The sequence below is a fragment of the Triticum dicoccoides genome, chromosome 2B (assembly GCF_002162155.2).
Source record: "Triticum dicoccoides isolate Atlit2015 ecotype Zavitan chromosome 2B, WEW_v2.0, whole genome shotgun sequence".
Classification (NCBI taxonomy): domain Eukaryota; kingdom Viridiplantae; phylum Streptophyta; class Magnoliopsida; order Poales; family Poaceae; genus Triticum; species Triticum dicoccoides.
This window is the reverse complement of record NC_041383.1, coordinates 58,098,359-58,122,212: the sequence shown is the minus strand read 5'-3', so window position 1 is coordinate 58,122,212 and position 23,854 is coordinate 58,098,359. Positions and strand designations below refer to the sequence as shown.

The 23,854-nt window shown below is 43.2% G+C and overlaps 1 protein-coding gene and 1 long non-coding RNA gene across 3 annotated transcripts; one reads left to right on the top strand and one right to left on the bottom strand.

Moving 5' to 3' along the window:
• Nucleotides 1–351: 351 nt before the first annotated feature.
• On the bottom strand, nt 352–16,320 carry LOC119362137. Of its 2 annotated transcripts, none has more exons than XR_005173116.1 (4): nt 15,583–16,320; nt 2,346–2,456; nt 1,357–1,419; nt 352–477 (listed from the first exon to the last, which is right to left on the bottom strand). It is a non-coding gene; the product is annotated as an uncharacterized LOC119362137 (long non-coding RNA). The 2 variants fall into 2 exon arrangements; XR_005173117.1 differs by lacking the exon at nt 15,583–16,320 and adding an exon at nt 10,939–12,427.
• Nucleotides 16,321–17,004: 684 nt separating this feature from the next.
• LOC119362136 (GDT1-like protein 2, chloroplastic) lies at nt 17,005–21,714 on the top strand. Its single transcript, XM_037627336.1, has 11 exons — nt 17,005–17,245; nt 17,325–17,606; nt 18,236–18,392; nt 18,486–18,669; nt 19,339–19,386; nt 19,864–19,960; nt 20,103–20,263; nt 20,704–20,769; nt 20,897–20,947; nt 21,044–21,148; nt 21,260–21,714. Exons 2-11 carry the CDS (start codon nt 17,378–17,380, stop codon nt 21,323–21,325), a joined length of 1,164 nt encoding a protein of 387 aa, XP_037483233.1. The 5' UTR covers nt 17,005–17,245; nt 17,325–17,377; the 3' UTR covers nt 21,326–21,714.
• The last annotated feature ends 2,140 nt before the right edge of the window (nt 21,715–23,854 follow it).

The following is a 23,854-nucleotide window of genomic DNA, read 5'->3' as shown; positions in this document are numbered from 1 at the left end:
TAGTCGTGGCCGAGCTCGGAGCCGCCGGTCACGCCGACGAAGGAGTCACCCCGTTGGTCACGCATATTGGAGCTCCCTCGCAGGGTGTCGTACTACTACTCCAACAGAGACAGGAAGGTCCCGGCGCCGCCGGCTCCGAAGCCACCGAGGCCCAAGGACGCGCAACCGCCGACGAGGAGCTCCTGGAGGCGGCACAAGGTGGGCCACGCGCCTAAAGAAAGAGGACCTGGGTCACCTCCTGCCCGCGGGAAGGAGCCCGTGGTCGACGCGCTAGGCAGCTCTGGTGATCACGTCAACGGTGACAGGCTCGGCTGCGAGGTACTCGAGGATAACGGTGAGGTAGACGGGGGCGCCAGACGCCAGATCCTTCGCCGGCCGCCTCCCCCCAGTCCAATCAAGAGCTCGAGGTCAGCCGCTGCGCTGTCCACTTATGCTGCTCCTCTCGTCTCTGCTCCTCTCCACTCCAATCAAGAGAATCTGCAATTGATCCAAAAAATAGGTCAATTGATGTCAATTTGATTAACTAAATCATCCAAAAACCAGAATGATAAGTCCATATGCTACTGTTGATCCCAAGACCGGAATGACAATTCCAGGTGTTCCTCAATTGAGGAATTTGATTAACTAAGACATAAAGTGAGTAAGGCTGCAAGTAAACCTGATTGATTCTGCGAAGAAGAAGAAGAAGAACACAGGTGTAGCTGCAAGTAAACAGGCTGGCAACTTCAACTCTGCTCTCTTGTTTCTTGTGAGATGTTGGCAATGTCAGTTATTTTTTCTGGGTGAATGAATGAAGTGTTCTGATGTGAATTCAATGGAAGGCTACCGGTGGAGGAAGGGGGACACTTGATGCCAACAAGTTTTCTTAATGCAGAGTCAGACCGACGAGGAGGCCAAGGTCGACGCCATCTGTATGTGGCATTCTTTTCTTCAGAACCAGGTTACATCGGTGTAAACTGGACATACATTCAGTTCACATCCATCTGATGAAACCATCATGTACAACCGCAAGACTTGGAAACAAGCAAGATACCAACTTCAACGGCGTTACCCAAGTTCATTCATAGTCAAATGTCATGTGATGAAACAGGCATATTGCATGAAAATTCTCAACAAAGAACAGACTAAAAGCATAGCAGTCACCGCCGTTGCTAGCTAGCTTAGCTTCAGTTTTCTTTTGCTTTGGAGTATATCTACAGCAAGCAAAATTACAAGAAAACCTGACCACGTGAACAAGAGCATGATGCACAAACTATTGTAAAACGACTGTCGTGAATAAACAGCGAATCACACTCGCATCGATCATGCTCTTGTTCACAGGGAAGAATGACTGAAACTTTCCTTTGGCAAACTAACCTGAATTCAAATGCAACAACCAGCATACGTGAAGAAGGATCAACGTCGCCAAAGCCAATGATACTGAAACAGTTGAGTGCAAAATCAGTTGAGGAACACCTTAAAATGAGCAGGGACTTACTGGAAAATGACAGAGTGAGTAAGCACTAGGGACTTAGACTGATAGACTAGTAGACAGAACAATGATGGAAGCTCACAAACTAAGACACAAAGTGAAGAACTTAGGTGAGGAAGGATCACAATTGAAAAACTAAAAAGAAACCAAGAACTGAATAACTAGCTATGCAGACTTGACAAAATTTAGTGTGACTGAACAATGATGCAAGCTCGCATACTAAGAAAATACTAGCACGGGTACTGATTAAAGAGAACGAGCTAAGGTCCGATTATTAGGTAATGAAAACTAAAACACTAATGACTGAAACAAAATTATACTCCTGCACTAAAAACACTAATGCTTATTAGGAGTAGAAAGGTACTGAAAACTGAAGACTAGACTACAGAAACACTGAAAACAAAAATTCTAAAGACACAGAAAACTGAAGAACTAGAGATAGAGAGAAAAGAGCGCTGAATAAACAAATATTTATTTTCTTTTCATGGTACCCCTTTTGTGCCAATGAAAGATCTTCCTGTCAGAGAGGGCTTAAGGGTCTTCATGCATTACACATATACTGTACTCCTCAAACAAAATAATGTAGATAATGTACTCTTGTCAAACAAAATAATGTACAGTACTGATCTTAGTGTGTTATCCTAGGGTAAAAGCAAAGAAAAGAGCAGCTGGCAAAGTGCACTATCTGCTTCTTACTGTACACATGAATACAAGGAGTACATGGGTCTCTAAGACTACTTCATGTCTGAACTTTAAGTTTCAACTGACAACAATTGGTTAATTCATTGTACTCATGCCTGTAATTGTACTCTTGCAAACATTTTACTCCATGCTACTCTAGATCATGATTGTAGACAGTCTCTACTCTGCTCACCTCAGCATGCTTGGTTAAGTATTTTTGTTAACCTCTTCACTGCCACAAACTGTCCATCAGCAAGCTGTCCTTTGTACACCTCAGCATGCCGTCCCTTTTCGATCAAATTATCTACAGAAACATTGTACATTCAATTTTCAGGCAAAATGTTTAGAGATAATTAAGATACAGAAAACTAATTATGGCTATTAACCTAGGAAACTAACTCTTGCTTTGACAGTAAACAGACAGCAATTGACATTAAACAGACTGAATTTATATGTACTTCTTCTTGTACTTCTACTTCTACTTCTACTTCTACTTCTACTTCTACTTCATATTACATATTCATATCTTCAGGAGAAAATGGATCTCCCAGACCTCAACTTCACTCCACCTGCAGAAGATGTGGATGAAATGGATGAAGATGCAGAAAATGAAATGGAAGGACATGTAGGAGATGATATGGAAGGAGATGCCGGAGAGGGAATGGAAGGAGATGAAATTGTTCAAAATCCAGGTACAGTTACAGTTGATCATTTCATCATTTCATCACTTGATCATTCCATCACTTCATCACTTGATCATTTTATTTAATCATTTCTCTGTTGTATGTCTTGGTACAGGTGTTGGGCAAGTTGCTAGGAAATATAAAACCCTCAATGACCAACAAAAATTTGCTGCTTATGTAGCAATGCATACACTGTGTATGAGTAGAGGAGGCACTTTTTTGGGAACTGATAAGCAAGACATTGCAAATTTTTTTGGAGTGGGTGTTTGGAATATATAAAGAATTTGGAGGAAAGTAATGAAGCAAATTAGCGAAGGTAAAGAGGTGGATGTTTCTAATCAAAAAAAGGAAATTCTGGAAGAAAGCCTAAGGACATTAACCTAGAAAAAATCCTAAAGATCCCATTAAACAAAAAGGTCTACCATTAGGTCACTTGCCTGGCAACTCGGATGTAGCCCTACCACACTTCATAGAAAGTTCATGTTAAACTTGATAAGGAGGCATACAAACTGTGTAAAGCCAGCTCTAAAGGACCAGAATAAAAAGGATAGGATGAAATTTTGTTTGTCAATGATTGATGAGGCAACAACAGCAACTGCAAGGCCTAAGTTCAAGACTATGCATAATGTTGTCCATATCAACGAAAAGTGGTTTAACATGACAAAGAAGAATAAAACATATTATCTGCTGGATGGGGAGGAAGAGCCTACGAGGCCTATACATGGCAACTGTATTGGCAAGGTAATGTTCTTGAGGGCCGTTGCTAGGCCGAGGTGGGACAGTGAAGGAAACGTGACCTTCTCTGGGAAAATCGGTATCTGGCCATTTGTGAAGGAAGTTCCTCCTCAAAGGAGAAGTGACAACAGGCCTAGAGGTACAATAGAGACAAAATCAAGAAAAGTCGACAGAAAAGTGATGAGGGAGTTCCTAATAGAGAAAGTCTTGCCAACAATACAAGCTGTTTGGCCCAAAGGTGATGCTAGACAGACCATCTACATTCAGCAGGATAATGCTAAGCCCCATATCTTGCCAGATGACCCAGAATTTATAGAAGTTGTCGCAAAAACTGGACTTGACATCAGAATAATACAACAGCCTCCCAACAGTCCTGATTTGAATGTGCTTGACCTTGGGTTTTTCAACTCGCTCCAATCCCTGACAGATTGTCTGAGTCCTAAAACACTACAAGACCTTATTAAGGGTGTTTTGGAGGAATTTGAAGGCTATGACGTTTACAAGCTCAACAGTATTTTCCTAACTCTGCAGACGTGCATGATTCAGATCCTCCATGCAGGGGGCAATGGGTATAAAATACCCCATGTAAACAAGGAAAGGCTTGAGGGGCTTGGACAACTACCTCCAAGATTATCATGCCCTCCAGAGGTGTATGCAAATGCCCTGCACAACTTAGGGCTAATGGAGAGGGTTCAGTGATGAGGCCTGTGCTGCTTGTGATGCTTGAGATGAGGCTTGTTCAGATGCTTGACATGAGGCTTGTTCAGATGCTTGAGATGAGGTGAGATGAGGCTTGTTCAGATGCTTGAGATGAGGCTTGTTCATATGCTTGAGATGAGGCTTGTTCAGATGCTTGAGATGAGGCTTGTTCAGATACTTGACATGAGGCTTGTTCAGATGCTTGACATGAGGCTTGTTCAGATGCTTGACATGATGCTGGTGATGATGCTTGTGATGCTTGCGATGAGGCTCTGATGCTAGTGATGAGGTTGTGATGCTAGTGATGATGCTCGTGATGCTAGTGATGAGGCTGTGATGCTAGTGATGATGCCTGTGATGCTTGCGATGAGGCTGTGATGCTAGTGATGAGGCTGTGATGCTAGTTATGAGGCTAGTTGCTTGCGATGAGGCTGTGATGCTAGTGATGCTTGTCATGTCTGTAATAATCCATATTTGAGTATATTGGAGTATGTTGTTTGTGTGGAGTATGTTGGAGTATGTCTAACTCCACTTGTATGTGTAACTCCATTTAATTTTGCACTTTTACTCCAAGTATTTTTACTCCATGTATTTTTTTACTCCATACTCCATTTGTATTTGTATATTTCTACTACTCCATTTGTATGATCATTCTCTGATAGGAGAGTAGTAGGAGAGGATAGGAGTGAATTAGAGAAGAGTATGTGTCATAATCCATAGTCCTTTAGTTTTAATTAATTAAAGAAAAGGACTTGTTGTTGTTGCTGCTATCTAACATATAAAGCCTCCTAGAGTACCCGCCATTCTAGCGCCCTCGCAGTTTGAAATCGATCCTGCACGTTCGATTCGCCTTGCTGGCTTCGGTAACAGTGCTTTCCGTCGACCTGGTAAATATCCCGCCGCTCGTTATTCTGTACGCCGCATGATCGGACCAGGAGCAGATGACGAGTGGGCCAGGCTTGCCCGCGGGCCAGCCTAGCAGCGACGCAGTGAGTGCGTCTCTGTGTCCGAGTGAAAGCAGGAGCGATCGATCGTGGGTTGCCAGGGCATCCATCGTGGGTGGACCGAGCCGAGCCCTAGAAAATATCCGCGCTGCCTCCTCTCCTTCCTCTCTCCCTCCGCGCCGCCTCCTCTCCTCTTCGTGCGCGGCGGCGTCTCGTCATCCCCAGACCCCATCCTAGCCTCCCCAACCCCCTGCTCCCGCACGAACCCTATCAGAGAGAGAGAAGAAGAGAGGGAGAGAGAAGGAAGGAGAGGAGAGGCGGGAGAAAGAGAGAGGAAAGAGAAGAGGGAGGTGTGGCGGCTGACAGGAGAGGGTCACCGGCCAGCGTCGGCCTGCGCTGGCGAGGTTGGGCACGACCTGGCAGTTGGCGGCGGCTCGACCCGTTTCTGAATCAGGAGCTGCGAGGAGGCCGGGGCTGGGGCGCGATGCACGGGACGCTCCACCCCACCTCCATCTCTACGCGTGCAGCGGCGACCCCGGAGGATCTCGAGCCACATCCGTGGTCCACGTCGCCGTCGTCGGCAGGAGGAGCGTGGGTCGCAGAGATGGCCGGCTCCGTCCGGCTTTCGCGCTGCCGTCCATCCACCCAAAACACCAGTCCCCGCGTCCTCGCGTACATCCTCTCTCGCTGTCACGCACGCTCTCTCTTCCGTCCTCTCACACACGTCCTCGTGGCCGGATATTTGGTAATTTCTTTTATGAGCATAAATAGATATTGTGCCCCCACCTATTTGTTGTTTTGCCCAACTGAAAGGTGGATCAAATATGAAATATGTGAACGTTTCATAGAGTTTCTTTGATGAATTACTCATATGTGAGGACATTGTAGGCCATGCACACATCAAGTGAACAGATTCAGTTTTCTTTTTTTATCCCTTAGTAGTTCTCATTGAATCTTCAGTTATGAATATCGTTGCAATTAGCAAGCAACCCTGATTGCAGAAGCTAGCTACATGCCTAGATTGATGTGTTCTGGTACTATTCTATGCAGATTCTGCACTACTAATTGTTTTTCCATTGTTAGACGTATTTAATCAATAGGTTTGGTGTACTATTTTTAGCTTCATAGATGTGAGCACGCCTCTTCATTGTTCTTAGAATGTTCAGCGGTGCTCCCTCTAGCCCTCTTCACTGCTTAGCACCAGTTTTCGCTAGAGTAACTTCTTTTTTCCAATCATGAGTTTGCATGTTAGCATGATGTGCTTAATAAGACAGTCCTACACAAGCTCGATGTCTGTTAGATGAATTTTCTTGATGTAGTGGCATGCACTTTAGTGACCTATAATTTTAAGTTACTAACTATGCTACAAATTTTACCTTTCCTGTTAAAGGTCTGCCACAGAATCAGGTTGTATTTGTGTTCATTGGTGTGGATTTATAATTGTTAGTTCCTAAACTCCTAAATCTGCAATTTATTTGGTCCCTCCATTTTTGTTCAGATCTATGTCAATTATAAGCTCCACAAGAAAATAGCAAACTTTTGTATTGACCGGGCGCATCAGTGACTTGACAGGGATAGCAAGACACATAGAAGAATATAAAGCATCAAGGTAGCAACTCATTGGTTTTTGCTCCCAGCTGATGCATACTACTTTGCTTGCAGCCATCGTCAACCATTGTTGCTGGTATCGTCACTTATTTAGAACCAAAGAAATACTGCTTTTCAACTTAGATGTGTGTTAGGTGATGTTGCATGACATTTTTGTTCATCGGCCTGGCATGATTTGGATTGGTTTCATCACCTTATGGCATATATATATAATTTCAGCTTCATTTGCGTACACCATTAACTTGATGAAATTATCAAATTTCTCATTTTCTTGGTTGTAGGTTGGTGTGAATGAAGAGCTAGCTTCTGAAGACGCAGTCGATTATTATTGCCTATTTTTCTATTGAAAGTCTTCTTTTATCTTGACAGGTACATGTGTGTATTATGGATACTTTTATTGTGATGTTTCTTCTTCGTCAAGGAGGCTTTGAAATTGTTATACATATTAGTCTTTTCGCATTTCATTTCACTTTGCTATTTTATTTTTTGTTGAAAGAAGAGTGAGTTCAGCCATGAACATGCATGATTGTATAATTACATGCTTGCACCTCAACGACAGTCGACGTCTGCTGGACCTGCCAGTTCTCAGGTGGAAGGTGGTGACCAGCAGCGCGCACGTGGACGATGGTTGGGATGGTGCTATTACCCGTGCACAGGTACCAACTTCTGCACCATCTTTTTCTCCCTAAACTCCCTTGCCTCCCCACCCTTGCTTTGGGTTTGTTATTAATTTTGTTCTTTGAAGAGAGAACGAAAGCATCATTGAAATTGCAGAGCCAGGTTGCTCACTTCTAAACCATCTCTTCATTCATGGATAAAATATACCTTCAGAAACAACAGATTCCTACAAAATTAGGTGGTGGTTGGTTTTAAAGAATAGCAATGAACAAAATGATCATGGACTGATTTTTTTTATTCTCTATGGTTACTGGTTATCTTCATTGCCGAATATCGATTGCCATTTGTAATATTTTAACGAACTAATCTTGTTGCTTGCTAACTTTTGTAGGACTCCCTAATGTCTATTCTGGGAATGATTATTTCCCTGCTCTTGCAGACAAATCACCTGATTTGAACTGTCTACGAGATAAAGTTATGCAAGGTATTCACATTGAGAAAGCTGTGGTATTTGCATATTTACCGTAGACAATATAGGTAGAATAGTGTTTGGAATGATAACTGCGACTTACTTGGTCTTTCCAGCTTCAGCGTGCTGGGAGTCCCCACTCTCATGTTGTTGGAGCAGTGACATACATGTGGCGGCTATCCTCAATAGGGAGTAGCAAATTGGAGGCCAAAGAAGAAAATTTGTTCAATTCTGAAACTAAATTTAGTGAAGGAGGCCGAAGTTCATTACAACACCAATATGGATCCATCCTGCTGCGTTGGGTGAAGGTCTGGATGCAATAAAAATTGCACGTAGCAAACATGTGCTTCCTCTCTATCTGTACAGTCAGAGTTCTCGCTTTTCTTTGTGTGATCTTTGTTTATCCTTTTTGTTGTGTTTATGTTGCCTACATTCAGTCGACTTCAAGTTAACCTGTCCATTTATTTTTATTCAGATAGTTCAGATGTCTAATGTTTATAGCATACACATCAGTACTGGGGTTTAAGACTAACAATAGTAGAATAACTCTTTCCATATCTCATGATTCATATGCGAGTCTCCCTGTCTGAGTATAACCATGAGTTGACATGCTATTATTAACAAGAAGATATAAATCATTTTTATTGTTTCATCGTTGAAAGATCATTAGTAATTTATCAGATTCAATTCTGTCGTTTCATGATTTTAACATAAAGTTAGTAGTTTGTCAGTTCTTAAATTCTACCGAGGGACACCCATCTACTTAATAAGAGTATCTTGACACTCCACATTATCTGAAAGGAAAAACTTATCTGCTGTTAATTTGCTTAATTTATCTTATGCAAGTCAGGGCTTACTTATTTATGACAATTATAAAAAACAATTTTCTTCCATGTAGTAACACTAACCTTACTCTTTTATCACCATTCAATGTGTGGCCTCACACTGCAGATGCAAGATTCCGGTGTTCTGAAGTCATGGGATGCAACGCTATGCAATCTCTTAACAGTATATTGCACCCAGTTAGCAAGTAAGTTCTTTCTCTTTCTTTTTTATTTCCTGTTTGCATTCAGAATCATTATGTCTAGGCATAAGAACCTACATTTTGCTAACGTGTGCTTCTCAAGAATGATCTACATTCGGAACAAACTCTTGGAGACAGTAGATAAATGCAAATGTCCCCCAGCGCCACAGGCGATCCTTTCTATGGAGAAACACCATATACATACATAATTTTGTGCCTGGATTCTGGAAACGACCAAGGATAAGCAACTCATGTGAAAGACTGCTTTGGTCGATCTTGCCATGTTATTCTTCTCAAACATGCTAAAGAAAGATTGTACGATTGGTAGCCGACTAACTTATATAACATGCACACATTACTCTGTTTTTTTAATGAGTGTATGTGGATGCATACAAATACTTTAGTAGCAATTTCTATTCTCTATTTCTTTAGTGAGTATATGAGGATGCGTAACAGTTCTCTGCTTTTCACGGATATATGTTGAAGCATGGAAAATGTATATGGTGTGTTTCATTTCTGCTCATCCTGATTTAACCAAACCAACCCCATGCATATGAGGTTGTTGTGCCTGTCAGATTTGGACATGTTCTTATTTGTACTAAATCACTAAACTAAACTTTATAAATAAAATAGCCTCCTCCTCCTTTCCAACAACTTATTTATTATTAGAGCAAGAAACTACGTGTTATCATGTTCGCTTTCTTATGAGCAGTACTTTAGTTTAGATTGACATATACTCTTAGGTATATAGCATCTTTGCCTACCTCTTGCCTATTTCGCATAGATAGATGGTTTTCTTTTGACATGGATTAGATAAGGCCTATGAGTCCTAAGTAAGCGTGATAAGCAAGCAGTACACTTCTATTTACTATTAAGCGGCAACTAAATTTTTGATAATGTCGTTTCAGTGATGATACAATCAATCCAACTGTTACCTTTGGGATGCTTTTTGGATGGACTAATCTGAAGATGCTGGCTAGCTTGCACCGTCATCATACAGTCTAGAAGTACAGGGAAAATAAAGGTGCAATGCGCCCAATATATTTTACTTTTTGGCAAAGTTTTGGTGCTTGCGCAAGAAAGTAACACCATTATTAAACCTACTAATCCTTTTTCCCAGGCAATTCACCATCTGGAGAAATACCAACTAATACATTTTTGTACTTTCTCTGTTACAGAGGTAAAAATACTACTGCTTTTCGAAAGCTTTTTTGGTTGCATCTTTCCCTGTCTTAATCTTCTATTTGTTCAAGTGTACATACCTGAGATTATAATCATTATTACACAATGAATCTCACCATTCTATTGTTTTCCTGAAAATTTATACTCACATAGTTCTATTTCTTATTAGTGATCTTCTGTTTGGCCTTCATTTGGTGTGCATATAGCATGGGATATTATAGGCATATTTTCTCTCTCTATTTGTTCATGCACTAATGCATGAATCTTTTGGTTATGCTCTTATTATTTAGTCTAGAGCTATGCAATAACAACCATGGCTTTAGTGTTCTGGTGAATGCCATATAGAGTGAAGAACCCTTGGCATCTTATCTAAATTCTTTAATGACCTTATATCAGTACCTTATTTAGCCTCTTCTGACTATTGACTGTTTGAACTGTTGTAGTAGGACTCAGGCTTTCAAAGTTATTACTTATTAGGCATGTGAACATGTTTTTGTTTTAGTTTGTACAGTTTTGTGTTCTTTTGGCTTCAGGTTGCTCCTGTAGAGAAAGCACAGTAAACTCAGATGATTGGATTAGAAAATACTCTTCAGCATCTGAAACATCTAAAGGCGGTCACTCAACTAAGTATCTTATACAATATACCCAGCTGGATGATTGGAGCAGTCCCAGCCGCTATGTATCACTCAGATGATTAGTGCTCCTGCGTTGAACCAGTCAACTAAGTATCAACACAGCCCTCGAGACTTGGCTATTAGCATAGTAGCAACGAGATCACAAAAAAAATCTACAGATTCATCAAACGCCAAGGAGATAGTTCTTACCTGAGCGGCAACAGCGGCTGCCATGGTCTTCCTGGGGCATCCCTTCCCATGAAAAGTTACTGGCTTCAGGGAGTGCCAGCATAGCCAAATCGCCGGTATGAGCAACAGCGGCACCATTTGCCGGTTCTGCGGCTCCAAGCTACAACGGTAGCTGCCGGGCCACCAAGAAGCCGATGGAGCCGCAACGCCAGTGAGCTGCAGCATGAGCCGCTCTCCGGCCAAGCTGCAGTGTCAGCCGTCGCCAAGATGGAGCCCAAAGTATCGCCGTCCGCCTCCACCAGGTGCTTTCTCACTTAGGTACGAGTGGAATGGGGAAAGGAACGGGATGAGGACGATGAACTGGTGGTGGATGGAACAAGACCAACAGTCGACCACGTGGTGACCTCTTGTGTTACATGTGTGACGCGTGTGTATAGGTGTCCAAAGTGTGCGGTTCTTTGTCCCAATGGCACAGTTGTAATTTTGTTTTTCTTGCTAATTTGTACTGCATGTACTGGTATGATCTTTACCGTTTCATGCAATCTACTCCTACTCATCTTAACTTCCATTTAGCTTGTACCATATAATAATAGAATATAAGTATCTATTAGGTTAATTTTAAGGGACTGACTACCAGTCAGTCGACTGAATTTGTGAATGGGTCAGTCACTTCTTTTACCCTATAGTACGTGTGGTGTGGTGAGTCTTGTGCGTGCGCGCGTGAAGTAGCTAGCTTCAGCTGGCCGTGGCGCGTGAGCTAGCTAGCTCCAGCTGCGTCCATGTGTGAGCTAGCTCCGCGTCGCGCATGAGCTTGCTAGCTCCGGCTTTGTCAGTGCGTGAGCTGGCTGGCCATGGTTAGTAGCATGATATTGCATTGCACAAAAGAAAACAAAATGTAAAAACACATAAAATAAATAATGACGGAAAATGCATATATTTTTAGAAAGGAGGAAAGCCCCTGACCTCTGCATCAGAATGACGCATGCAGCCAATTTATTAACCAAAAGTACATAAACAGAGTCTGAGTTTTAGAACTACTCACAAAAGGAGCACAAGAACAGTAAAGATAAAAAGATGTCACAATTGGTGGAACAGGCTACAATGACTAAACACATAGCCTTCGTATTGCACTTTCAAAACAAAAAGACTAAAACAAAATCAAAATAATTAATTTTTCTAAGAAAGAATGAACCCTTTAAGAAGAAATAAAATGAAAATGAAAACACTTTCAAAACTTGCACACAATTTGCATTGATATTACACTTTTTGAAATATGCAAAGAATAAGCATATAATAGTGCATTTTTTGCATTCTACTATAATTTCCATAATGTAACTGAAACAATGTATTTCCTTTAAGAAGAAACACAACAACAAAAAACTTGCGCATAACTTTGCACCAAAATTGCACTTTATCGTATTATGCAAAAATAATCATATAATCATTAAATTTTGGCACATATTGTTTGTTTGTATAAAATTACACTCAGCCAAAAACCCACAAAAAACAGTAATAATCAATAAAGGAAAGGAAATGGGAAAAATAAAAATCCATAGAAACATAAAACAGAAATAAAGAAGCGAAGCAAAAATACCCTTAAATAGAAAAAAAATGATATAAACAACTAAAACAAAATAATGATAAAATTTGCACACAATTTGCACATAAATTGTGCTTTGTTATAATATGCAAGAATAAACACATAATAGTGTAAATTTTCGCAAAAACAGAATTATCTAAAGAAAAATGAATTAGTGGCATTGGTATTTGATCCATGGTGTCTCTACTTCTCCGGATCAAAATAATGAATTAGTGGTATCAGTATTACCGTCTAAGAAGAAAGAAAAGTAGGAAAAAAATAATGATAACATTTGCACACGGTTTGAATAGAAATTGCGCTTTTATTTTATAATATGCAAAAATAAGCACAAACAGTGATATTTCACAAATTTCCTAAGTAGGAATGAATTAGAGGTATTGGTATTACCCTTGAAAATAAAGAAAATGAAATAATAAATTAAAGAAAATTAAAATAGTGAAGTTTTCTAAGAAACAATGAATTAGTGTCATTGGTTTCCCATTAAAGAAGAAATGAACTGGAAATAATAAAACAAATAATGAAATATTTTGCAAACTATATTCACAGAAGTTGCGCATTTTTAGTGTACGTATAATCATGAAAATTTGGCACATATTACATAGTATTTTTGTATACAATTACACTTAGCCAAAAACCCACAAAAAACAAAAATAACCAATAAAGGAAAGAAAATGGGGGAAAGAAAACCCATAGAAACAGAAAACAGAAATAAATCAAAATAATCCACAAAATAGAAATAAAACCAACTAACAAAGAAAGTAAAAAAAACAAAAGCAAAAGCAATAAAAACAAAAAAGCATTAAAAAATCGAGGGAGAGAGATGAGGGCGGGATTGCACGGTTAATGAGCTTCGGCCCAGAAAGAAATCGACTAACCCAATTAAGGGGGTCAGTCAAAAAAAGAAAGAAGTCCATCCAACAGACAACACAGGTCAAGAAAAAAACGCAGCACTAATCTTACAGAAAAATCCAATGGCCAAAAATTCGACTGACCCAAAAGTGAAAATTTAGCTGACTGAAAAGTAGCTAAATTGTAATTTTAAAAGCATACTCTCACACCGATTAGCTTACATTCGGCCTTTGCGCCATTGACGCAACGGGTCATCTAGTTAAAGGAAAGGACTAGGAGAGGAATATGAGAGGAAAGGAGTGGAATAGAAGAGAGAGGACTAGAAAGTTTAATTTAATTTTAACACAAAAGGTTTAATTTAGTAACAGAAAAGGTTTAATTTAAGTTTAATTAACAGAAATGTTTAATTTGAGTTTAGTTAACTAAGAATGTTTTATTTACATTTAACTAAAAGAAAAGGTTTAATTTCCAGTTAATTAAAATTATCTAAGAAGAGGAGAGGATAAGACTGAACATTGGTAAAACTGAACATTGGCATGTGTAAACCCCCCTCTATGTAGTCTTTATGGCCATGATAGCACTCTATGTAGGGCGTTACCAGTAACGCCAGGCCTTAATGTACTTTAAACCCTGCATAACTGAGGGCCGGAGGGGTCTGGCAGACTCTAGATAAGCCACCCCCCTCCTCAGTGTAAAGGGTTCGCACCCCTGTAACTCATACACATATAATCCAGTCGACCGCCTCCGGGCTCCGAGACGTAGGGCTGTTACTTCCTCCGAGAAGGGCCTGAACTCGTAAACCTCTTGCATATACAACTACTCCATAGCTAGGATCTTGCCTCTCCATACCTACCCCCTATTCTACTGTCAGGCTTAGAACCACGACAGTAACTGCTACTGTAAATACAGATGTTAACAAATGGAGTAATTCAGTTAACAAGCAAGAGTAGTGTTAACAAATGTGCTCACTAAATGGAGCATAAATTTTTTGACAGCAGCCATTAACTAAATGTGCTCAATAAACTAACTTCTTCTTCTTTCACATTATAATTTTTGTGCATTTCAATTAAACCAAATGGGCGTACTCCAAACTGTTGTTGTCAGTTGTCACAGTGTCATCCTGACTGGTTGTTGTCAGTGTCAACACTAGGGAGTCAACAATGTAAACACTAGGAGTAATTTGACAGTAAATTAGGAGTAATTTTATGGACTAAGTTCTCCTAGGTTTCATTTTAATTAACTAAAGGAAAGGTTTCATTTAATTAATTAAAGGAAATGTTTCATTTTTTAATTAAAGGAAATGTTTCATTTAATTAATTAAAGGAAAGGTTCAGAAGACAAGATAAGAGAAGAGAGCAAGAAGAGAAGAGAAAATGCAAGATTACTTTTGATTTTGATTTACACAAGAGAAGAGAAAACTTGCCATGTTAAACTCTTGATTTTGATTTTACCAGTAGTTCTTTGTATTTCATTTACATCAGTAGTTTTTTGAATTTGATTTTACCTGTAGTTTTACCAACAGTTCTTTGAACTTGATTTCACCAGAAGTACTCCATGAGTACAAAACTTGCCATGCTTGATTTAGAAATGGAGTTTACCAGTAGATTTTGATTTGTGTACTGCTCAACTATGTTTTGATCTACACTCTCGATCTCTGAAATATGCAAGGCGGCAACGAGAACGCATCTCACTTCAACTAAACTAAACTAAACTTATTTAGCTACTGAAGAAATAAGCAGCGACTGAAGCAAATGAACTGCACTTATTTAGCTACTCAAAACACTCCAGACACGTCGAAGTACTCCAGCGCCGAGGAGTAATAAGGAGGAGTAGCAAGCAGTGACTGAAACTGCAGATACGTCGAGGTTAACATTGACAAACTACTGCAACTTTTCCTTACTACTCCAGCAAAACTACTGCAAAACTAACTGAATCTTTTCACTTGAATCAACTACTGCAACCAAATTCAGTTAATTAAGTATGCAGAGATACAAGTACTACCATCAGAGAGAAACTACTGCAACCAAACTGAATTAAGTATGCAGAGATACAACTAACTGAATCTTTTCACTTGAATGAAGTACTGCTACTGCAACCAAACTACTGCAAAACTAACTGAATTAAGTATGCACTCCTTGTTTCTTGGCCTGCTGCAGAAAGAAAGCAAGCAAGCAAATTCAGAGTTTACCATCAGAGGGAACAGAGGAGGGGCTTACCATCATCGATGGAGATGCCGAGGTCGCTGGGAATGGGCGCGTTCCAGTTTCTTGGCTTGCTGAAGCAGTCGGAGGTGGGCGACAACAACGCATGCTTCTAGCTGGATGAGAGCGATGTCGTGTGGCCGGTCGGCGACGGTGCCCCCGTGGTGCGCCGCTCGGCGCACGCCGGGCCACAGAGCTTCAGGCTATCGTCGCTCCTTGCGGAGGGCGGCGGCGGCGTCCGGGAGCAGCAGCTGCACGCAGTGGGGATGCCTCTGGTCGTGCCTCCGATGACGGGTCACGGAGAGGAAACCACATCAGGGCGGACCGAGAAGGGGAAGAGCGTCGTCTCCCTGCGACAGCAGCGAGGGTGGCGTACCGCAGCTGCTGGCGTTGCAGATCGAGCCGCCACGCCAGGAGGGAACTCCATCTCCCTCTGTTGCTCGGGCGCCGCTCCAGAGCCGCCGCTCCAGATCCGCCGCTCGGGCACCGCTCCACGTCCACGCCTTCGTTGCCTATATCGATCTCTGGCGCCGCTACACATCCACACGTCCTTCGCCAAGAAGCTCGTCGCCGGCGCAAAAAGAATCGATATTTTGTTGACTTACGGGGTATGAGTGGAGGCGGGGTGGTGAGGAAAAAAGGGCGGTGGAAGAGGCCGGCGACGGGGAGAGGGAGAGGCCAGCTACGAGGAAAAGAAGAGGGCGGCGACGAGGAGAGTGAGAGAGCGGCGACGAGGAGAGGGAGAGGGCGTTGACGGAGGGGAGAGGGAGAGAGCGGCGACGGGGAGGAGACGGAGAGCGGCGAGCGAGAGAGCTAGTGGGAGCGAGTGAGTGGGAGGGCAAAATTGAAAAGTGAAACTTTTTTATAACGTGACAGAATCTGAACTGTGTTTGCCCAACGACAATTATTTCGGAACAGAGGGAGTATAACTTCAGTCAGTTTTATTTTGTTGTCAACATGAATAAGAAATTATGAACAATTGGCTTAGCCTCTGTCTAGTCAATTGTCTTGATTTTGAATACTGAATTTTTATCTTTACAGCTCCACGTCCTTCCACTACTGCTGGTCAAAAAATGACGTGCCCAAATGAAGCAAGTGTTCATAAATTTGGCACCAGCTTCTGAAATGATGCACTTTGTATGATTGTTTACATGTTTTGTGAAATTTTCTATCATGATAATAATGAAGTTTGTGTTTTCTTTGAATTGTGAACATGTGGTGTACTTCTAACATGCATTGGTATGTGTGCTATACTAGTATTTGGTTTTTATAGCCACTTAGTTTTAGCCCTAGGCTTTGAGAAATCCCGGCTCCGCCTCTGATGATACATGTGTGTCAACACTGTTGGGTGTTTTACATCTTGGACCCTATAACCGTCAAAAACATACAGTTCCAACCATCGCTCACCTGTGGCCCCGTTCAGCTGACAATGGTGGTCATGGTCGTCTCATGGAGCAGAGCTTCCAGATCCGCCAAACGGGACGGGAGGCTTCCACAGTGCACTAGCGTGTAGCGCGACGACCCCAGCGAGTATCTCGGCGGAGGTAGGATTGGCCAGCTGGCCTCTCTCGGTTCGTCTCGGCTCCTCGTGCCCCCACCGCCGGCGCCCGGATCCGGCCAGCAGCGGCGGCCGGCGCCCGCACCACCGCGCGCCAGGCCGGCGCTGACCGAGACGCAGGTGCCCACTCCCTCTCTTCTATCCCCTCCGCTTTTCTGTTACGGGGACCACGTGCTCACACTTCTCTGCACACTGACAGACTGCGCCTCAGGCGATACGGACAGCCGACTGACCACCCTATCCCGAACCCGCATGGCATCCGGAGCGTGCGGCCACTTCGGCCTCGCGGCGCCTCGCCGCCACGCGCTCCTCCTCCCGGCGCCGGCCGCTCCCCCCTGCCTCTCGCAGCGCGCCGTCCGCCGGAGGAACACCGCTCGGCTCGCCTGCGCGGGCGCCTCCGGCCTGGAATTCAGTCACCCTCCTCCTCCCCGCCACTACTGGACTGCTGGCGTGGGGGCTCAAGTTGTCTCGTCTTGCCTTGGTAAGGAAGGATCACTAGCTTGCTTGCTTTGTTTGGGTCTTCCTGCGGCTAACCATATCCAAATCTGATCCATCCTCATCCATGGTTCTATTTAGCTGCTCAAGGTTGATCCTAGCTTACTCTGTACCTAGCCGATTTGTTCCAACTCAACACCAATCACCCCATGTTCAATGTACACGAGTGGTGCGCGTGACATGCTCGATGAAATGCCGAAGCAAAATCTGTCACATTTTTCGTATATTTAAGTTCAGTTGTGATCATAGCAGCACCAAGGAGGCCAGGAATGTATACTTTCCGTCGGGATAATCTCAGTTTGTACTCTGTCATGGTCTCTACATCTTTGGGGATTTTACACGTATGACACCCTATCCATGTCTTTGGGAAGCATCATATCGATGTATCTGTATGACTGTATCATACGCATACCGCGCATTTACCCATATGCACAGCAACTTCAAATAGCAAGCACTTCTATTCTGTATTTATGACAAACGAGTCTTGCGTACCACTGTCTAAAATCGCCTTTGTTGCAATGAACTAGAATAAAAGGCTTTTTATCATTACCGGTCTCTTGCTCAATTTTGGTGAGGTATATATATCTTTAGTTACATGGTTTCATTTTTTAACAGTAAGATGCAGGTTGTTGTCATGGTTGAAGCCAATAAGGTATGATGTCAGAGTGCAAACATCCAGTGTAGACCTTGGAGCTGGGAGCTATGAAGGAGATGAAGCAGGTGGCCATAGGGAACAGCTGGATAGTTCTGATACCAAAAGTTCAAATGAACCGTGAGTTCTCACCCCTGAACCGGTTTTCATTCAGCTTTGGTCCTGTCCTCGTACAGATAGCATTGAGCTTATATCATTGACAATGCATGGCAGAGCAAAACCAGTTTCAGGATCGCGTTACATGCAAGCTATTGCTGCCGTGCTACTTCTGTGCGCCCTGGCATCTGCTTTTATCATTTTCTTTAAAGGACAGCCGTCTGCAGTTGTAGCTGCACTAGCAAAGTCAGGTTTCACGGCAGCATTTACACTGATTTTTGTATCTGAGATTGGGGATAAGGTATATAAACCATTTCAGTGCTCCTTTCTCTTCTTGTTCCTTTTGTGTACATTTTGGCATGTTCCTTAGTTATCCTCTGTTAGTAAGAGTTTTTCACTTTTTCTTAAAAGACAGTATCGTACTTTAGTAACCTTGTGGTGTAAGGAAGATCTTCACGACACAAATGAAGTTACTGATGTCACTAAACAAACTGAAGTTTGTTTCACTCAGAAGTCTAGGTTTCACCTACACTCTTGTTGTCAACCCCTTTTAGAGTCTTTATAATTCTCATGCTCCATCTTAAAGTTCAGAGTTGACCTTATTTTGATGTTGCCAACCCCTCTATGGAGTGATACATGGCGGCCGATTGGCGTGTAATGTATTGTATGAAACATAGCACAAAGCAGCATGCAGCTTCATCTACAGTTCTGATTCTGGCTTATGCTATTTTGAGAATTAGAGAACGTGGTTGCCGGTTCTGTAAGATTGGGGTTATATTGCATTGACAGTGAATTATTGTGATGTAATTTAGACCATCAGTTGTAGCTATATGTTCTTCTAAAATGTTCTCTGCATTTGGACCTGTCTTCAGCCAACATCGTATGCTTTAGTTTGATGCTTATTTGATATTTGTAATACATTCAAGTAAACCAACAAATTTGACCAGGCTGACCCTTTTTGTCATTGCAGACATTTTTCATTGCTGCACTACTTGCGATGCAATATCAAAAGGCATTGGTATGTTGTGGACATTGACATTTTATATCTGCCTCACTTCATTGCCTAGTTATTCCAATTCTGCTCTTACCTAGTTTTCCATTTCCTGTCAGTCTCATCTTGATTGAGAGAATAGTGTATTTAATATTTATGCCATTTTGTGTATGTGAAAGATAGATGACCTTTAACTGAATTTTCTGTTGAGGAGTCTAATGGTCAGTGCTCCTAGATGTTGTGTGGAAAGTTGAGCAGTGACCAACCCCTTATAGACATAAGCATGTTGGATCCATCCAAGAGCAGAAAGACTGTTTTTGTAGCTAGAGATCAACATATTAATGATAGTGATACATTTTATGAGTTTTTGTAGCAGAGAACTATTTGCGTCCTGATGATGATACCATTGCCTTCGGTTATGTTGTTTGTAGAGAAATATGTAGTTCCTTACCTAACTATTTCAATGGTAAATTAGTGATATTGTTGTGTGCATTTTATGAGCAGGTTTTACTTGGGTCAATGGCTGCTCTTTCCCTGATGACTATTGTGAGTGTCGTGATTGGACGGATCTTTCAGTCTGTACCAGCACAATTTCAAACAAGTTAGTAACGCCTATAGACCTTAACTAAGTCGATTGGTTTGTGCTTTAAATTAAGTTTTCAACACTTCGTCTGTTACTTTCTGTAAGATAGTTTATAACACATATACTAAGACATACACACAAACATGTTTTTTTTCTGCAGCGTTACCCATAGGAGAATATGCAGCAGTTGCGCTCCTTGCATTCTTTGGATTCAAATCAATTAAAGATGCATGGGCACTCCCAGATAAAGTAAATGGGGATCTTGAAGAAAACTCTGAATCTGGCGAACTGGCTGAAGCTGAGGAGCTTGTTAAGGAAAAGGTTGTGCTTTCCAGATATTTTGATTGTGTCGAGAGTTTTTGATTCTGACGTTTCAGACATTAGCTTGCTCTCCAATATCCAACTTTGACCGTTATTGTGCATATGAATAAGTTAGTGAAACATTGCAACGTTGTACTATTGTAAAAATATTTTTCATGACACATCTTATGGTACTTTTTTCACATGCCCAATCTTAATATTTTACATATTTTCTAAAACATCACCTATTTCCAAAGGGATATAGCGTAATCTTTTGATTTACTTCAAGTTTTTGAAAAGTTGTTGCAACTGTGCATTGTCCAAGCAAAGATTTGTATCCTTAGAACCTGGCGCATTTTGGATTTCCTTATGTTGTGTTTCAGACCCAAAAAAATGAAGTTAATGAAAGTTCCATCCCTGCTTTCCATCTTTTGTTAACTGGAGGTTGTTTTACTTTGTAGGCTTCACTGAAAATCACCAGTCCTCTTGCAATTCTCTGGAAATCCTTCAGTCTTGTTTTCTTTGCGGTAAGTTGCTTCTCATGTTCAGAAATACTATCTGTCAAACAATCACTGCCTTAGAAGGTTGGATGCTCAAATCTTGTCAATTCATGAACAAGTGGTTTATCGCCTGCCAAACTTTGTGCACATGCAGGAGTGGGGGGATCGCTCTATGCTGGCTACAATTGCTTTGGGTGCCGCACAGGTCTGTTGAATACGCAGTAACATCACTTGCTTGTTGATTTGGTTTAGCTCTTGCGTAAGCGTAAACCGGGCTCTTATTTTATTTTATTTTTTGCAGTCTCCTTTGGGCGTTGCTAGTGGGGCCATAGCTGGACACTTGGTTGCAACTTTGCTTGCGATCATCGGGGGAGCATTCCTAGCCAACTACCTATCCGAGAAGCTGGTAAGATAACTAAGAGCGCATCGCTAGTAACCTCCGGCTCATGTTTTTTGCATTACTTTGAGAGCTTGGCTCTGGTTCGTATGACTTACAAGAAAGTGCCTTTCTCACCAGGTTGGCCTGCTGGGAGGAGTACTGTTTTTGTTATTCGCCGCCGCCACGCTTTTCGGCGTGTTCTGATCTCTCTGGAGGATCTGTCGGTAGCAGAAGTTCTCCGCCGCGCCAACGTGGTAATCCATTCTGATGTTTGAGGGCAGTCCCCACTCTAAAGTTTTAGTTTTGCAAAATTTTACTGTATGTAATTAGGCATTCGTGTACTCTTGGGAAGATTTTCGATGTGCATAATTTGAGCCATGTTTGATGAGCGATGTATGCGTCTTAGGATGTTTGGATTCATATTGCTGTGTTGGACACTAAACACTTACCTCGGTAGACTGTCTATAAGCTGTCATACTTACACGCTCGAGAGACCTGTGCCTGTAAACTTGCAATTGCACCTGTGACTGTGTTGTCAATAAGGAGAGACCGTTCTTGTTCTTATTATATTTATGAGAGTTGTAATTTTTTAACTATATGGCTATAATTCTTATTGCGCCTTGTTACCCCTGTTTGCTATTTTGCCGCCGTAAGCATTGCGCAGGTAAGCCTTTGTGCCTTCCATTTTTGTGACCATATTTATGTCTTGTTGTTTACCCTAGGTTTGACCTTTGTGAAATTTGCTTCAGCCATAGATGCAAAGTTTTGGTTGAGAAGTGCCCATTTTTTATTTAGTTCTAATCAAGGTAGGAGTACCAGAATTCGTACGAGCGTCTTGCTGCATCTTTCTCATCTCTCTGCTCATCAAAGGGGAAAAGAAAAGGGAAGTCGGCAAGTTGAGTGAGCACAGTATGATATCATTGATGCCAGCAGTGCTGTAACAAAAAAGCAAGAATCTGTTTAGTTATGCGATATTCGGCGAAACACGATATGTCCATACTTTTATCATGCCGGTCAGCCAATCGACCTTTGCCCTTCCTCGTCATCCTATCAAGTTTCGCGGCATATTTTCTTTTTTTTGTGTGTGTTATTCAGCTCGTAAAACAAAACCAAAAATTTTCTTGTAGATGTTTACTCTTCTCTTGCATTTGGCGAGTAAAATGAGCTATATGTACACTCAGTTGGCCAATGTTCCGGTCACAAATACCCTCTTTTGAGACAGAGGGAGTACCTCTTAGAACTCTTTAGATGAAACCAAACTTCAAAGAGCTGTTGTATGCATCCTTGAACCCTGTCCAGTGTTGGAGGGTGACCAGTTTGGCCCTTGGAATCGAAGGGAAGATTGGAACAGTTGGCGTTTATAGCTGTGGTCTCAACCAACCTATGCTCACTCTCCCTGAAAAGATTTGCGTCCTTTACCAAAAAGGCTTTCGCCCCGCTTTATATATAAAGCACCAAACCACAAGCATCCAGTACAACCACACGCCACGCCACCGCGACACACGCACACACCCAAAACAGGATACATAGGCGCTGAGCGCAGCAACACCACTCCTAGCACTACCGCCCTGAAGATATGAAGCTACATATGACGAACCATGCGCTCCAAGGCGGCGCCTTCAGGAAGGATACGACGCCGGAGCGCCGCCACCGCCCGATCCAAGGATCAGAGTTTCCCCCGGAGCCGCATGACGGGCAATGAGAGCCGCGACGACGCCTTCAAGAAGGGAACGATTTCACCGCCGCCGGTCGGTCCGAAGATAGAGCAGGTTTTCACCTCGGCCAACAATCACCGCCATCGAACGCCACGCCCCGGCAACCACGCCGCCCACACGACCATGATGACCGGGCAGCACCAAGGCACGGGCTTTGTCCAAGAGCACCGCGCAACCACCACCACCAGGGCCGCCGCCCCAGCATCCAAGACCTCGACACCACCTCACCCGTGACCCGCCGCCCCCAACGAAAGAGACGAGCGGAAAGGTCCCACCTTTCGCGCCCCTGGGCGACCCCCAGCGTCGAGACCCAATAGGTCGGCCAGAACTGGCATCCACCGACCCATCCCGCTGCCTCAAGCGCGAGATGAGCTCGGTCCTGCAGCAACGAGAGGGGGACGAGGTCAGTCCTGCTGCATCATGCGCGAGACGAGCTCGGTCCTGCTGCATCATGCGCGAGACGAGCTCTGTCCTGCTGCATCGGGCGTGAGACGAGCGGTGGACCGCAGCTGGGAGAGGACCAGCCCTTTGATGGGAGTAGCGTCCGGGCGACGAGGAGATGGGGTGAAGGTCGAGACGGCCCGAACGCAGACAAACCGACGCCGAAGAAGCCGGCCGTTGCCGCGGACAGATCCATCGAGCCACCGTGAAGCCGCCACAACACCGGTAGGCCACCGAGACCTGCCCATGCCGCCGCCCACGGCCGGAGCAGCAGCCACGCCCGGCCGCTGCCCATCTGCGTCGCCCGGCGAGCTCCAAGCGCCGGAGCCGCCGGACACGCACCACCGGAGCCACCGCCACTGCGCCGCCACCCCGACCAGCCGAGGGGGCCTCGGTCAGGGCCGCCGCCCGCAGCCCTAGCCGTCGCTGCCCGCGCCACCGAGAGGCCAGATCCGGAAAAGCCGCCGCGGCCGCCGACTTCGACCTCCAGCACGCACCACCACCACCATCTGCTGCGGTGCCACCACCACCTACCGCGGCCACGGCAGAGGAGGCCACCGGCAGCCTGCACCGCCCG